At 42.4% G+C, this 15,036-nt stretch overlaps 1 protein-coding gene across 5 annotated transcripts in view; it reads right to left on the minus strand.

The window, feature by feature from the left end:
• TPO (thyroid peroxidase) overlaps positions 1-15,036 on the minus strand; it is a 97,513-nt gene that overhangs the window by 14,243 nt on the left and 68,234 nt on the right. For 4 of the 5 annotated variants that reach the window (XM_081906100.1, XM_081906102.1, XM_081906099.1 and 1 more), the window contains exons 14-15: positions 11,996-12,127; positions 1,132-1,231 (exon numbers count right to left, since the gene is read on the minus strand). In XM_081906100.1, the coding sequence (XP_081762226.1) occupies positions 1,132-1,231; positions 11,996-12,127 (232 nt within the window). The remainder of the gene's footprint in view (positions 1-1,131; positions 1,232-11,995; positions 12,128-15,036) is intronic. The other variant, XM_081906103.1, reaches the window with a different exon arrangement.

Consider the following 15,036-nt stretch of genomic DNA (forward strand, 5'->3'; position numbering starts at 1 on the left):
TCCAGGCAAACCTAGGAGACAATCTTGCCCAACTCTGGGAAGTTGCTGCCAAACAGTATAGACCTGTTTTCTCCAATCTGTTGTCCTCCATAGCTAGATGGACTAATGATTTGACTCGGAATAAGTCAGCTTCCTATACTACCCACAGACTCTCCCTAGAACAGCACCAAAGGGAAGAGGCCTCTATGTTAATGAGTTGGGGTAGCCATTGTGATGCCTTCCATATGTTTTGGATGACAACCCTCATCATTTCAGATCCTTGTATTATTTGCAGCTACAGTATTGAGAATTGTAGTCCACAGCATATGGAGGGTACTGTATCGGCTACACTTGTTGATGAGCAGGTTTAAGTGAAGGCAGGATACATGCTCTTACTTTTCATCATTTGTCTAACTTTGGATAAGGCAGGGGGGTTGAAAGTAGTCCAGAGCCTTAATTCTGTTCTTGGGTGTACTTGCAGTACGAGTACAGAGAACAGCAGGAAGCATGCAAAATCTTCTCTCGAAAGCTATTGGTATTTGGGTACACATTTTATGTCTCCTCTTTTTCTTATCTTGGCCAAACAGTTCTACTGTCCATGAAATAGCAAGTGCATTGATTTAAATTTAAAATAACAAAGCACAAGATATCAGCCAATCTTGTTCAAAGTGTTTTAGTCTAAGTTTTAAAACATTTCTGGCTGGTACCTCTTTTTCTAGAAAAATAGCACTGTTAATTTTTAAATACAGGTCAATATTTTATACATATATATGTATAAAATCTTGAGCTATATACATACATCACCTAAACATCACCTAAAATAGAAGCCCTTTTCAGAGTACATTTGTGGAGATTATGAACAGCAGGTGGAGAAGAGAGCATTGTAGTGGCAAGCTCTGCCTTCAGCCTATACTTGTTCATTTGATGACACAGCTAGGTCAAAGGTGCACACATCTGTTCAAACATTGGGACATCTTTACTTGAATGGGATCCTGGGTCCATCTCCTATGCATGTTCATTCTTCTGCCCTCCATGTTGTACAAAAAGGACTTTGGTCATTAGGCAGAAAGCACGTCTTATGGAAAATTCTATGAAGGAAGGAGTGGGGGAAAGCCCAACGAGGTAGAAAGGCCATAAGCAGTTGATACTTACCACCGACAAACCACAAACCAGCTTGATACTGCCAAACAACTGAACACAATTACACCTAAAATGATGGAGACTAGAGAACCCTTGGAAAGCCTTCCAGAATCTGAAACAATGAAATGTTAAATTATACTTCTTAACTAGGTGGGTAGGTAGTTTTATGCTTCCAATGAGACTTCAGAGGTCTGCTGTCATCACACAACTCATCTTATAATTCTCCTCTGCCACTGTTACCAATGGAAATACTATTTTGGATTTAGGTAGCAATGGCTGCTGGCAAGCTACAGAACTGTCCTATCTGCAGTGTATATGATCTCCAACTTATGCAGGCTGAGGGTCTCGCCTTCCTTCAATCTGCACCATGTAACAATGCTAGTCTTTTCTTTCTTTCTTTCTTTCTTTCTTTCTTTCTTTCTTTCTTTCTTTCTTTCTTTCAAATTTATATAATCTTTTCAAAGGCTATCTATATTTGACACCAGAATATTTTATGCCTTGAAAATTGAAAGACAACCCCCCACAAGCAATGGAATTCACTTGCAAAGTGTATCACTCCTCCTGCAAATGAGATTTTCTTTTCATATTTCATTAAATAATATAAAGATCAAATACAGAGTTATATGACTGAGACTCAGAGTGTTTGTTGCAGCTATTGTCTGTAAAAAAATGTTCTATCGCTCCTCTCTCTATCCAGGGTCTCAGCTAAGCTATTGGTCTGCCTTGCTAGGGTGTGGGAGGAGAGAAGGAGAGTAGTGAATGGGTGAAAATACTTATTTTATTACGTTTATATTTTGCCTTTCCTCCCAAAGAAGCCCAATATGTGGATTCAATTTGCAGGTCAAACCACAGGACAATAACAGCAGATCAATCTCAAGTCTTGCTTGCTAACTTTTTGACAACTAAAGACCAGTTGATGTCAATTTGACAATGATGTGGAAGCAACTTCCATCATAATCCAACATTTCACAGAAACAGACATTGGCTTGTACTTGTAACACTCCTGTTCACATGGCAAGGATCATTGCCTGAGGACTACACACACACACACACACACACACACACACTCTTAATTGTAGGCTTCACCTCTGCCATGTCCATTAAATCGAGCACTTCATCTCCTTTTCTGCATAGACAGAAAGAGTGTCTGAAACCAGAATAATTACACTGCTTGTCTTCCCAAAGTTTCTACAAAAGATAAATAGGAGACTGTGACATACCAGGGACAGGTACTAGAAACCAAGGACTCTTGGAGCACATGTTTCCAGGGATCAGATCTTCTGCTACACCAGTATGGGGACCAGCCCTACCATTAGGCAAAGTGACAGGTGGGGAAGCTGGGCAGTGAAATGTTGGGAGCACACAGTTACACGTGGTCTGCCTTGCACCTCCTAAGTTAAACTGTTCTTTCAGGTGCGATGGATTGTGCTGTCCCATTGCCAATGTTGAAGTATAATCTAATTGCCAATCCAGTTAGCTTCTGTACACTGAATGGGAAAGGGCACCATCCCTAGTCTTCATCTCATGTAGCAAAATATATTGGGCTGGCTCTGACCAGTACATAGGAGCCACAGGTGGTGGGCAGGTCACATGGTCCAATAATGGTACTGCATATTATGGGTACAGAGTGGGACCAAGATGTTGGTTTCTGCTTTCTTCTCTGTGCAGCGAAGTGCTTGTCACGAGACAGGTTGTTTACATTCCACAGAGTCTGTACTGTTGGAGGTTTTCCCACGGGAATGGAGACTGGATGTGACGTACACTGGTTTCCTGTTTTTCACTGTTCTTTGCAGTTTCTGTTTGAGATTCTCTCTGTGCTTTAGAGGAGAGATGACGCTTTCTCTGCTCCAGCAGAGGGAAGATGTTTTTCTGTAACTTACCAGCTTTGAACTGTAAATAAAGTAGTATAGAGCATGTTGGCACATACTTCTCATCATTCCGCTGTGCACTGGACACTGCTTATCCCCAACATTTGGTTCCGGGCCCAGAAAAACGCAGTGTTTTGAGGATGGACTCCAGAAGTCGGGCTCCTGGCAAAGGAACAAAGGAGCAAAGAGACGAAGTGCCGGCAAAGTATCGGAACAGCGGCAGAGGGACGGAACGCAAGGTATCTGCTCTGCGCGTCAAAATGATTGATGAAGGTATGTGCTACTGCTCCGGGCAGCCTGCCAGCTTCTAATTAATGGCTTTAAGGCTGGACTTTGAACTTTTAAAGCCGTTTTCCACGGCACAAGCGTAGTGGCTTGGATGGCTGGGAAAGTGAAAGTAACTTTGAATTTGCCTTTGGAATGAGGTTTGAAGTAAGCAGAGCAGCACAGACACAGCTTGTATAAAGCAGTCTGATTTAAAGCAGCAGAAATGACGCAAAAGGTGAATGCCAGAGTCATGATGGCCCTTCAGGATGCTTGTGGGGTTCCTAAGCTCAATAAGAAAAACTATACGGACTGGGTTCTGTATGCAGAGGCTATTCTGCGGAAAGAGGGTCTGTTTAAGGTAATTTCAGAACCCCCCCAGCTCCAGTTACAGATGAATGGAAAGCTATGGATTCCAAGGCAAGGGGAACTCTTATGTTGATAGTATCCCCAGAAGAGCTCTGTCTATTGCGTGATAAGACCTCAGCCAGAGAAATTTGGGACGCTCTGAGAGAGGCTCACTTGAGGACAGAAGCTGGATCCACTATGTTTTACTTTAACAAGCTGCATAATATGGCTCTTGCTGAAGGTGGAGATGTGCGTATACATCTGATGGAGATGCAGAATCTGAGACATGAGCTGCAACAGAGAGGACTCAACTTTCCAGAGGCTGTGTATTCCTTCATGATACTACAATCTTTGGGTTCAGGTTGGGAGTCTGTTGCGACTCAGATTGCTGTACAGCCAACTGCTCAGCTAACAGTGGACTATGTTACTGCCGTGATATTGAATGAAGCGGATCGCCGCGGTGCTAGCTGCATCAACAAGGGGGAGACTTCACAGTCGTCATCCCGCAGTGCAGTGGAACCACCAGATGGCGCCAAAGCTTTGAAGGCAGTGAAATGCTACTCGTGTGGACGTCTAGGCCATATGAAGAGGGAATGCAAATATCCCAGGGCCAAGACAGAGCAGCGCAGCGGAAGCTCATCGCGTGGAAAAGGCCAGAGCAAAGGCAAAGGTCCGGTGTCCAGGACAACGCAGCACAAGGCAATGGTCTCACGCTTCGCTCCAAAGGTTGCAGAGGTTGCGGAGGTTGCAGAGGTCCAGAAGACGTCTAGATCTTTCTTCGTTGTTGATTCAGCTGCAACGCATCACATGTGCAACGATAAGCGACTGTTCGTGTCTTTTACACCGCAGGAAGGTGCGATTCACCAGGCGGATGACCACACCATTCCCAGTAAAGGCTACGGAACTGTTGTTCTTCACAGTTTGGACTTATCGATACAGGATGTTCTTTATGTGCCGGATGCGAAACATAATCTGCTCAGCGTTGGACAGCTGATTGAGAAGAAGATTGACGTTTCCTTTAAAAACAATAGATGCATCATCACCAAGAAAAATGATTATCAATTGTATGCTGAATTTGTTGATCGTTTGTTTGTTTTGTATTATGATGATGTTGTGCAGGATGACACTTGTTGCATTGCAGGTTCTAACAAAAGTTTGCATGCAGAATGTATTCATGATTTTCACAGGAAATTTGGTCATTTGCATTTTGAGGCAGTATCTAAAATGCCTGCCTTGGTTGAAGGTATGACTATTAAACCCTGCAGGTACCACATGAAGTGCAAGGCATGCGCAGCAAACAAGGTGAAAATGGCTGCGAAAGGTAAGGTGTCTAGTAGGCAAGCTACAGAACCATACCAAATTATTCATGCTGATTTGGTTGGACCACTAGCGCCCTCTTTGGGTGGAAATAGGTACTTCATGGTTCTCCTTGATGCATTTTCCAGGTATATTTATGTGTACAATCTCAAGCAGAAATCAGAGGCTTTTCCTAGGTTCAAGGAATTCTGTGCTTGGTTGGGAAATGTGCATGGTAAGAAGATAAAGACTCTTTTCACTGACCGGGGGGGAGAATTCACTTCTCAGCAGTTTGAAGCTTTTCTGGCTGAGAAAGGAATTCAACACGATTTGTCTAGTCCTCGCTCGCCATGGCAGAATGGACTTGCGGAACGAGCAAATCAAACATTGCTTCAAGGGTTAAAAACCTTGCTGCATGATGCAAATCTTCCAGAGAGTTATTGGGCCGAAGCTCTCTCATGTTTCACTTACAGTTATAATCGCAGGTTATCTTCAGCGATTGGTTGTACCCCCTATGAGAAGATGTTTGGCAAGAAGCCATACATCAAACACATGAAAATTTTTGGTTCTGACATGTGGGTTCACTCACCACAAAACTCCAAGTTAGACAAGCGTGGATTGCATGGTATCTTTCTAGGTTATCAGAAAGGGTCTTACAGAATAATGATGACTGACTCTAAGGAGATTAAGCTCACAAGAAGTGTTGAGTACAATGCCAAGTGGGGGGAGAATGTGGGAATTTTCCAATGTTATCCTGATGACAGTGATGAGACTGAGGATAGTCAAAAGCAACCACAACAACCCACACCCACTGATGAAGGTTCTGATTCTGAGTCTGAAACTGAATCGGATGATTCAGAGGATTTCAAGAGTGCGAAAGCCTCTATGCGACCCTCTGAAAGCTCTGATCAAGAATTGGAGGAACCATTGTTCACAATAGGTCGCTTTTCTCCTAAGAAGGAAGAGGAGAGTGTTGAAGACTTAAGGCTAATTCGCAGGTCACAGAGAGCCACAAAAGGCAGACCTCCAAAGAGATTTGCTGATGAGTTTGCTAAGATAGCAGTAACAGCTGTTAAAAGCTCCAAGAAGGTTTTTGAACCTTCAAGTTTCCAAGAAATCCAGGATTTGGATTCAAAGGAAGCTGAGCCGTGGTTAAATGCCATGAAGGCTGAGCTTGATTCCTTGGAAAGGAACAAAACATGGGACCTAGTTCCAGTAGTTCCAGGAATGAAACTGCTTGGAAGCAAATGGGTCTTCAAAGCGAAGATAGATCAAAATGGCAAGATAGTCAGACACAAAGCCAGATTGGTAGCCAGAGGTTTTGCTCAGGTACCAGGTGAGGACTATCATGAGACCTACTCACCCACAGTGAGGTATGAGAGCATTAGGCTTATGCTCAAGCTAGCTGCAGAAGAAAATCTACACATTAGTCACCATGATGTGAATACAGCTTTTCTGTACGAATCTCTAAATGAATCGCTTTATATGCTTCCACCTGATGGCGTACAGGTAAAACAGGGATTTGTTTGTGCTCTGAAAAAGTCCCTTTATGGTCTCAAACAAAGTGCACGGTGTTGGCACACAAAACTCACTGAAGTATTGTTTTCTCTAGGTTTTAAGCAAGGGAAATCTGATCCATGTGTATTTGTCAAAGAGGAGGGGCAAAAGAAACTGTATTGTTTGTTTTATGTTGATGATCTTTTATTCTTTTGGAAAGATGTCACAATGTACAATAACGCCCTAGCTCAACTGAAAGAGCACTTTGACATGAAAGATCTTGGTGAGGTAAACAACTACCTATCTCTGGAAATAGAGAGAGATCAAGATGGTAACATTCTAGTACACCAGTCATGGAAAATTGCTGATGTGTTAAGCAAACTAAACCTGATGGATGCTAACCCTGTGGATACACCGATGATAACAGGTTATCAGGTAGATGACACTGAAGAAGCATTTTCCGACACTACACTGTACAGAAGTGTGCTAGGCAAGCTAAACTTCATTGCCAGATGTTCAAGACCAGACATTGCTGTTAGCTGTAATTTGCTAAGCAGACAAGTCAACAATCCTACTGTTAAGGATTGGAAAGCTCTGAAACGCATAGCGCGGTATTTGAAAGGCACTATGCATTACAGACTGAGATTTAACAATCAGAAGTCTGGTGGTCTTGAGATATTTGCAGATGCAAGTTTTGGAAGTGACACTACAGACAGGAAAAGTACGTCTGGAGTTTGCTATAAGTACAATCAGGGTCTATTTGATTGGTCATGCAAGAAGCAAACAACAGTTAGCTTAAGTACTTGTGAAGCTGAACTGAATGCACTGTCTTATTCACTTAAAGATTGTGAATGGTTGTTACAATTGTGCAAAGACATGAAAATTCCTGTCAAATGTCCAATCCAGGTTTACCAGGACAACAAAGCATGTTTGGCTTTGCTGAATTCTGAAGGTTGTAAGCAAAGCACGAAGCACTTGCAATTGAAGTTGCAACATGCTAGGGAATGTATTCAGAAGGGACTAGTAACGGTGTCCTATATGCCAGGTAATGAAATTCCTGCTGATGTATTGTCCAAGATTGTATCAAGGGATCAACACTGTACCTATGTGCAGAAGTTGGGTTTGTACTGATATTGTACGAACACGCTGCCCAGAAATGTTCACAGAAAGGGGGAGGATGTTGGTTTCTGCTTTCTTCTCTGTGCAGCGAAGTGCTTGTGACGAGACAGGTTGTTTACATTCCACAGAGTCTGTACTGTTGGAGGTTTTCCCACGGGAATGGAGACTGGATGTGACGTACACTGGTTTCCTGTTTTTCACTGTTCTTTGCAGTTTCTGTTTGAGATTCTCTCTGTGCTTTAGAGGAGAGATGACGCTTTCTCTGCTCCAGCAGAGGGAAGATGTTTTTCTGTAACTTACCAGCTTTGAACTGTAAATAAAGTAGTATAGAGCATGTTGGCACATACTTCTCATCATTCCGCTGTGCACTGGACACTGCTTATCCCCAACACAAACATCACAGAAGCAGGGTGTTTTTTATGTTGGTGCACCTTGAGGAAATCATTCCTTCTAATACTGATCCAAGTCTGCCCATCCATGTGCTTATGTAGCCAGAACAGCAAAGGAACCAGCATACTTAGGGTGACCCAGAGGTATATGCATGTGTGCAGAAAAATTGCAAGGAAAAGAACTAAGGGTGGAGGGGGAACTCTAAAACATAAGAACTCAATGACAACAAATGTTGAAAGATTGCAGCTCCCTTCATAGGAACTTAAGATCAGCCTCCTGAATCAGGTCAATGGCCCATCTAGTCCAACATCCTGTTTTCACAGTGGCTGACCAGGTGCCTGCAAGGAGGGCATGAGGAGGAGGAGGAGGAGGCAGAGGAGGAGGAGGAGAAGAAGAAGAAGAGGAGTTTGGATTTGATATCCTGCTTTATCACTACCTGAAGGAGTCTCAAAGCGGCTAACATTCTCCTTTCCCTTCCTCTCCCACAACAAACACTCTGTGAGGTGAGTGGGGCTGAGAGACTTCAGAGAAGTGTGCCTGGCCCAAGGTCACCCAGCAGCTGCATGCGGAGGAGCGTGGACGCGAACCCGGTTCACCAGATTACAAGACTATCGCTCTTAACCACTACACCACACTGGCAACAGCACCCTGCCCACTTGTGATCACAGCAACTGGTATTAAAAGGCAAGATGTCGTTGATAGCCTTGTCATCCATGAATGTGTCCAATCCTCTTTTAAAGCCATCCAAGCTGATGGCCATACATAATTCACATGTACAGGGCAAGTGTGGGCTGCCCTCAAAGTCACACTTCTGTTCCTGTCCTCACCATTGCCAAAGTTGAGAATAATTTCTGCCCTGTTTAGGTGTGGAGATCCTTGGATAAACAACCCGTCGGCCTTAGGTTTGCCAGGAATACACTGCAACATTCTGATGCAGGGCCCTGCTTGTTGGCCTATAAAGATTCTTTCAAAGATCAGTGAAATGAACAGTCTATATTGTAAATGAAAATACCCATGCAAAAGTGCTGGCATTATGTAAGCATATAACAATAATTAAAAGCAAAGCAAAATTCAATCAAGAGGTTTTTTCCCTCTCTAGAAGACGACGATTAAGAAGATTAATCCCCAAACAAGTGTTAGGAACAGAGTCATCTGAGGAACAAAACTGCAAGCTATCTGTTACAGGTTGAATGGTTATTAGGCACATTAGACAAATGAAGTAAGGAATAATTAAAACAGCGCCATCAAAAGGTTTTTAACAACTTAATGGAAAAAGCAACTATCATGCTTCAAACCAAGGACAAAAGAAACAAGACACCAAAAAGACCCAAGGATTTCTACTTCACATTTTATGTACAGCAATAGGCTTATTTTTGACAGATGAGTAGTGTTGTTGCTTTCAGACAACAAACTTCATAGGTTTGCAGTAGCCTCCCTTCTACTCCAGCTTCCACACTTTCCATTTAATTTGGAACAGGACTCCAGGAAGAGGTCTGTGAGGTAAAGCATTTCTCCTAGGGCAAACTGGGTTGCAACAAAACTAAGATACAGTATGCCTTAGTCAGAACTGTTTGCCCTAGGAGAAATGCTTTACCTCACAGACCTCTTCCTGGAGTCCTGTTCCAAAAAATCCTAGCATGAGGGACAGTCTGCAGTAGCGGTCTTAATGTTAGATGTGGACCAAATAGTACTGGTTTCCCTAGGAGAAATGCTTTACCTCACAGACCTCTTCCTGGAGTCCTGTTCCAAAAAATCCTAGCATGAGGGACAGTCTGCAGTAGCGGTCTTAATGTTAGATGTGGACCAAATAGTACTGGTTTCCCTAGGAGAAATGCTTTACCTCACAGACCTCTTCCTGGAGTCCTGTTCCAAAAAATCCTAGCATGAGGGACAGTCTGCAGTAGCGGTCTTAATGTTAGATGTGGACCAAATAGTACTGGTTTCTAAACTCATTTGGACATAAAGCTTTGTTAGATAGCTTTGGACAATCTCAGACCTACTTCACAAGGGTAGTTGTGATGGGAAGATACCAATATCAGCTGCCCTGAGTTGGAGAAAGCAGCATTCAAGTGTAATAAATAGGAATAATTTAAGACATCCTGGCATGTTCCAAGTATGAATGGAGGTTGAATGAGTGCGCAGCATAAAATATTATTAGACCTCTTACAGATGTTAAGAGCACTTTAGTTAGAAGTCTGAAGTTGCTGGAATAATGTAATTCACACTAATCATTTTTCAATTGCTCTACAACACTACCGTACCAATCATTTGCAACTTGGGATGCTCTTCTGGGCTAACAAGCAAATCACAGGCAGCTCAAGGTTTGCTTTAGTTATCTCATCCAGACTGCCTTCACAGTTCTGTATTTTTATTATGGCAACTGCCAACGAATCCCCAAGCTTACTTGGGGAGAAAGGCTGGTGAACTTGACTTATCTGCTTATGATGCAGACCTGCATAGCTTGTGGCCCACCAGGATGAATGCAGCTCAGACAGACATGTTGAATACAGCTTGATCCCTGTGACCTTTCTTATAAATGCCTGCTTAGAATTCAAACCTAAGGCCTGCCATAACCCTGGAGCCAGAGTCCTTCACTTCAAGAAATGAGAATAAGGACTCTGAAGTGGAAGAAGGAGAGCATGTGGGGTCAGCGCCCGAAGCAGTTCCAGAAGACATGCCTGGGGTGTGGTGTCAGTGCTCCTCTGGCCTGAGGATTCTGCATTGCCATCCTAAGTCTCCCTCCCTGACAATTATGTTTATTGATTTTCCAAATTATTACAAATCCTTCTCTCAAGGAAATAACTTTTGACACTCTTCCTTTGAAGAGAACCTCAGGAGTGCTGCTCCACACACCAGCTCTCTGTGGGCCAGATTGCAGTCATCTTGTAGACAGACAGTTCTTTTCAGAGACCTCTAATGGGCATGGCAGTTATGTTTATCAGACACCCAAACTTCTTTAACTTCAGTTTAGAACCATAATAACTGTCTGGGCCTAAACCCTTTCCCTTTTAGTGTAAAAATAAATAAATAACTAGCTGTTTACTGATTGGAAAAGCTAAGACTGAGGCATTTAATCAAGCACAAAAGGATTTATGGCATGTAAAGGAACATAAATGCAGCCTGGCTGTGCGGGCCACCCGCTGGTTCAAAAATTGTTATTAACTATCCAAGGATTATACTGAATTTCATATGGTAGCACAAGTCCTGGAATTACCATATGTACTTGTCATAAAAGGGAATGAGGAAGTTTCTCTAATCCCACCAGTGAGAGTTACAGTATTGCTGCTGCTGTTGTTCAGAAGAAGAAAACGTCAGACATGTTTTCCCACACCTTTGTTCATAGGAGCCAACTCCTAGTGGCCAAGGTCCCTTCACCCCTCACAAAAAATATTTGAGGGCCCCCCAAGTTAATGGACATGGGTGTGGTGCCATGTCATGTAATCAGTTATGTGGGGTAGGGATCACTTGGGCCCCTCCAATATTTTATTGGCACCCCTGCCTTTGTTACACTATCCAAAACTACAAAGACTGCCTCCTTGGACTCTCAACACCTGAGTTCTTACTTCTACTTAACCAGGAAGCAGACTTAAGCCAGTCTCTCTCTCTCTCTCTAACCTACCACAGTGGTTGGTTTGTGTTCTTTACAGTGACCCTTACATTTAGAAGTCTGCTGTGATCATTCAGTGTTGATAAGTATGAAACAGCAGAAGATACTGTATTTTTCGCTCTATAAGACGCACCAGACCACAAGACGCACCTAGTTTTTGGAGGAGGAAAACAAGAAAAAAAATATTCTGAATCTCAGAAGCCAGAACATCAAGAGGGATCGCTGCGCAGTGAAAGCAGCAATCCCTCTTGTTGTTCTGGCTTCTGGGATAGCTGTGCAGCCTGCATTCACTCCATAAGACGCACACACATTTCTCCTTACTTTTTAGGAGGGAAAAAGTGAGTCTTATAGAGCAAAAAATACGGTAATTAGAACGGTTCTCACATAAATGACTACAGCATGTGTGAATGACAGAGAATGACTTTCAGATTGCCTCATTGTTTTATGTTGCTAAGTTTTAACCAGCAAAGCAGTGCAGTCACCTCACCTTTGCATGTTTTCCCATCTTCTGCCAGTTCATAGGGATCTGTGCAATGACACTGGAATGAGCCTTGGGTATTGACACATTGAGCAGAGGAGTGGCATGGGGGATTGGTTTTATTTTCACATTCGTTGATGTCTAAAGAGAAACACAAAAGTTAAAACAAAGTTATAAACTCAAAGTGTATTTCTAGAAGGTGGATCCTAAAATATGCTGCATTTGCACAAAAAGATAAGCTATTAAATCTGGCTTAATAAACCCAGATATGCATGGGCAGTCTGCACTAGGACCAAGAGAGTTCTGATGGAAATAGAAACAGTATTAGAAACTGCTGTTGTTTGCTTATTTTTCCAGAACAGAAATCAAACCTCATTTTTTGGGTGTTTTGCCTCTTTCTTAGGTAGGGGAAACTGAGTTCTTGAGTTTCTTACATTTCAAAGGGGCCCTCAAGCCTAAAAGGGTTTGGGAGCTGCTGTTGTAAAGAATTTGAAAAAAACAACAAGATTTGTTCAACCAGATACTTTTTTATTAATTTATTCATAATTTGCTTCACTGTGGCTGGATCTAGACACATGAAAGAAGTGTTTCAGTTTAAAGTGTTGTAAACTTAAACAGGGAAAACAGGTAGAGAAAAACGGGGCTCCATGTCACCACCTGATGGCACAAAGTTATATTGCACACAGAACGCATATAAATCACATTTTCTTCACCATTCTGGCTGAGTCCTAGCTGAGCCCTGTGTGTGCAACACATTGTATAAACACACATGGAGCAAAGGAAGAGCTAACTGAACCAACAGCCATGCAAGCAGCCTAGGATTGTGTTTTTCTTTTGACTTAGTGCACTTCCCATTCCACTGCTTGTTTCCATAGCCTGCCGTACATAGTTTAACATATTAACCACCTATTGGAGAATAAACGACTGGTTCACGCAAGTTTTTCCATTCAGCTTGTTGCCAGAATATTAATCTGCTAGGGGGCAAAATATTATTATAATTCATCTCTTTCTTTGCTTCGCAACTAGGTGGAAAAAATTCAGGGGACTCACAGGATGTGACTAAAAGAGAGTGTTACAATTCCCTATCCCTATTTCCTTTCAAGTGTACCATTATCTGAATCACTGTCTCTTCCAAGCAATGTTGATAAGCAGGCCTAACTGAGTACCAACTGTAGCTCCTGCATGCAAATGAATTCACCTGTTGTAATGTCTTTCTCAGTATGAGCTTGTTAGATTTCTCTCTCTCTCCTGATGCTTTCCTCCCCCTTAATGAAGGTTGAATATGCATGTTCACAGACATGCTGGGAAAAGCTACGTACAGTGACTTGTAGAAATGTAATGTAAGTGAGAGCGAAGTCCTAAATTGATGCAATGCATTGAAATGAACTCATGCAGTTCTTCACTTTCAGGGCATTGGAAGGGGGATTGAGTGCCTGTGGTGCTTGATTTACTGGATCCAGTAGGAAACCATCTGTGCTAATAGTTTTTATAATGCGAAGGAGGGGATCATGATAGTAACTCAAAGAAGACGACAATCTCTCTTTCTGGGCCTTCCTAGTGTTAAAGATGGGAAAAAATTTGTTCAGCTCACATTTTAAGGCATTCTATCTCCTTCACAGTTCCGAAACCAGACTTGATCTTGTCCTTTCCTTGTCCATGTACAGAAGTCAATTGGATTGGCCCTTGGATTGCACTGGCAATAGGAAATAATTCCCTACCACATCTGAAAGAGCAGGTGCGGTGCAAGCCACAGGACACAGGCAGCGGTTGTTAGTATTTATATTGTATTTGAGTTATAAATGTATTTCACAAAGAATAAATGGTACTGGGGAAAGTTGGGAGCTGGCAGTTGGTTGGTTATTTTCTTGGTTGATTCTTTGATTAGAGTGGTGACTTCAATCAGATGCTGTCTGGAGGAGTTTGTGAGAACAGGCAAGCTATGGATTAATAACTTATGTGCTGCTATGAAGAAGTTTTGAAAACAAAAGGGTCTAAACCTTCTCTTGGACTCAAGGGAGAGAAATGAATTTCAAGTCTTGCGTAAGGCTTCTTTTTAAAAAATCACAAATAGCTAACAGCCATGTCCTCCAACATTTCACTGCAACAGCTTCCCCACCCAAGGATCAGTCCCCTGAGATGGCCTCTTCACTCTGCCTAATTGTGGGACAAGTACCCCTGCCTCCAAAATACTGGTGTAGTAAAATATCTGACCACCTGGAAGCATATACTCTTCAATTTGAACACTACTTTTTTTGTTTTTGTTTCCCCAACTGTGGCAATGTCGAGACAAATAATATTATAGTTGGCGGGGGTGTTTCTTTGAGGAAAGAACCCCCACATCCCTGGGCAGGCCTCAATGCATTTTGTTCTATATTTTTGGTGCAACCAAATAAAAATGCAGCAATATATGTTTGAAAAAGGTGCTAGCAGCAGAAAGCTTTTTCTTCCTGTAGTAGAGAACGAGCTGATCAGATGCAGTCATATTTTATTTCTCAGGCAAAAAACTTGGATATGGATATGGATATCCTGGCTAAACCCTGTTAATGCCTGCTGCTAATTAAATCCTACAAGCTTTTTAGTTTTTCAAAACGCACACAGGCCCTCCATGGGCATTAAAGCATCCTATGATTCTGTGAATCCTATTGCTTCCTTTTGATCTGTATTCCTTTACACTGAGAGCAAGAAGGAGTGTGGTCAGGCAAGCTGCCCAGTTTGGGTTATGTTTTAGTTGCATTCTGGGAGACTTGGCTCAGTCTGTTGCTTAACTCACAAATATATGGAGCAGAGTAATGGTTTGTGGGGACGATCACGTCTTCTTAAAATAAGGGACCAAGGATGATTTGTGAGATCAGAGTAAAGCGAAGAAAGAAGAGTACGCTTATATCTTTTCAAATCTCTTTGCAATTTGTTTCACGTTTTTGTCTCAGTAAGCCCTGGAACGTGTGAATTCTCAGGCTCTACAGCTAGAAACTGTAAGTAAGCTGAAAAAGAAATTTATTGATGGCAGCATCAAGAGTAACCTCAGAAGATAAATGAATTTTCACAATAGA

Source organism: Podarcis melisellensis (genome assembly GCF_964234715.1).
Source record: "Podarcis melisellensis genome assembly, chromosome: 3".
Taxonomy (NCBI): domain Eukaryota; kingdom Metazoa; phylum Chordata; class Lepidosauria; order Squamata; family Lacertidae; genus Podarcis; species Podarcis melisellensis.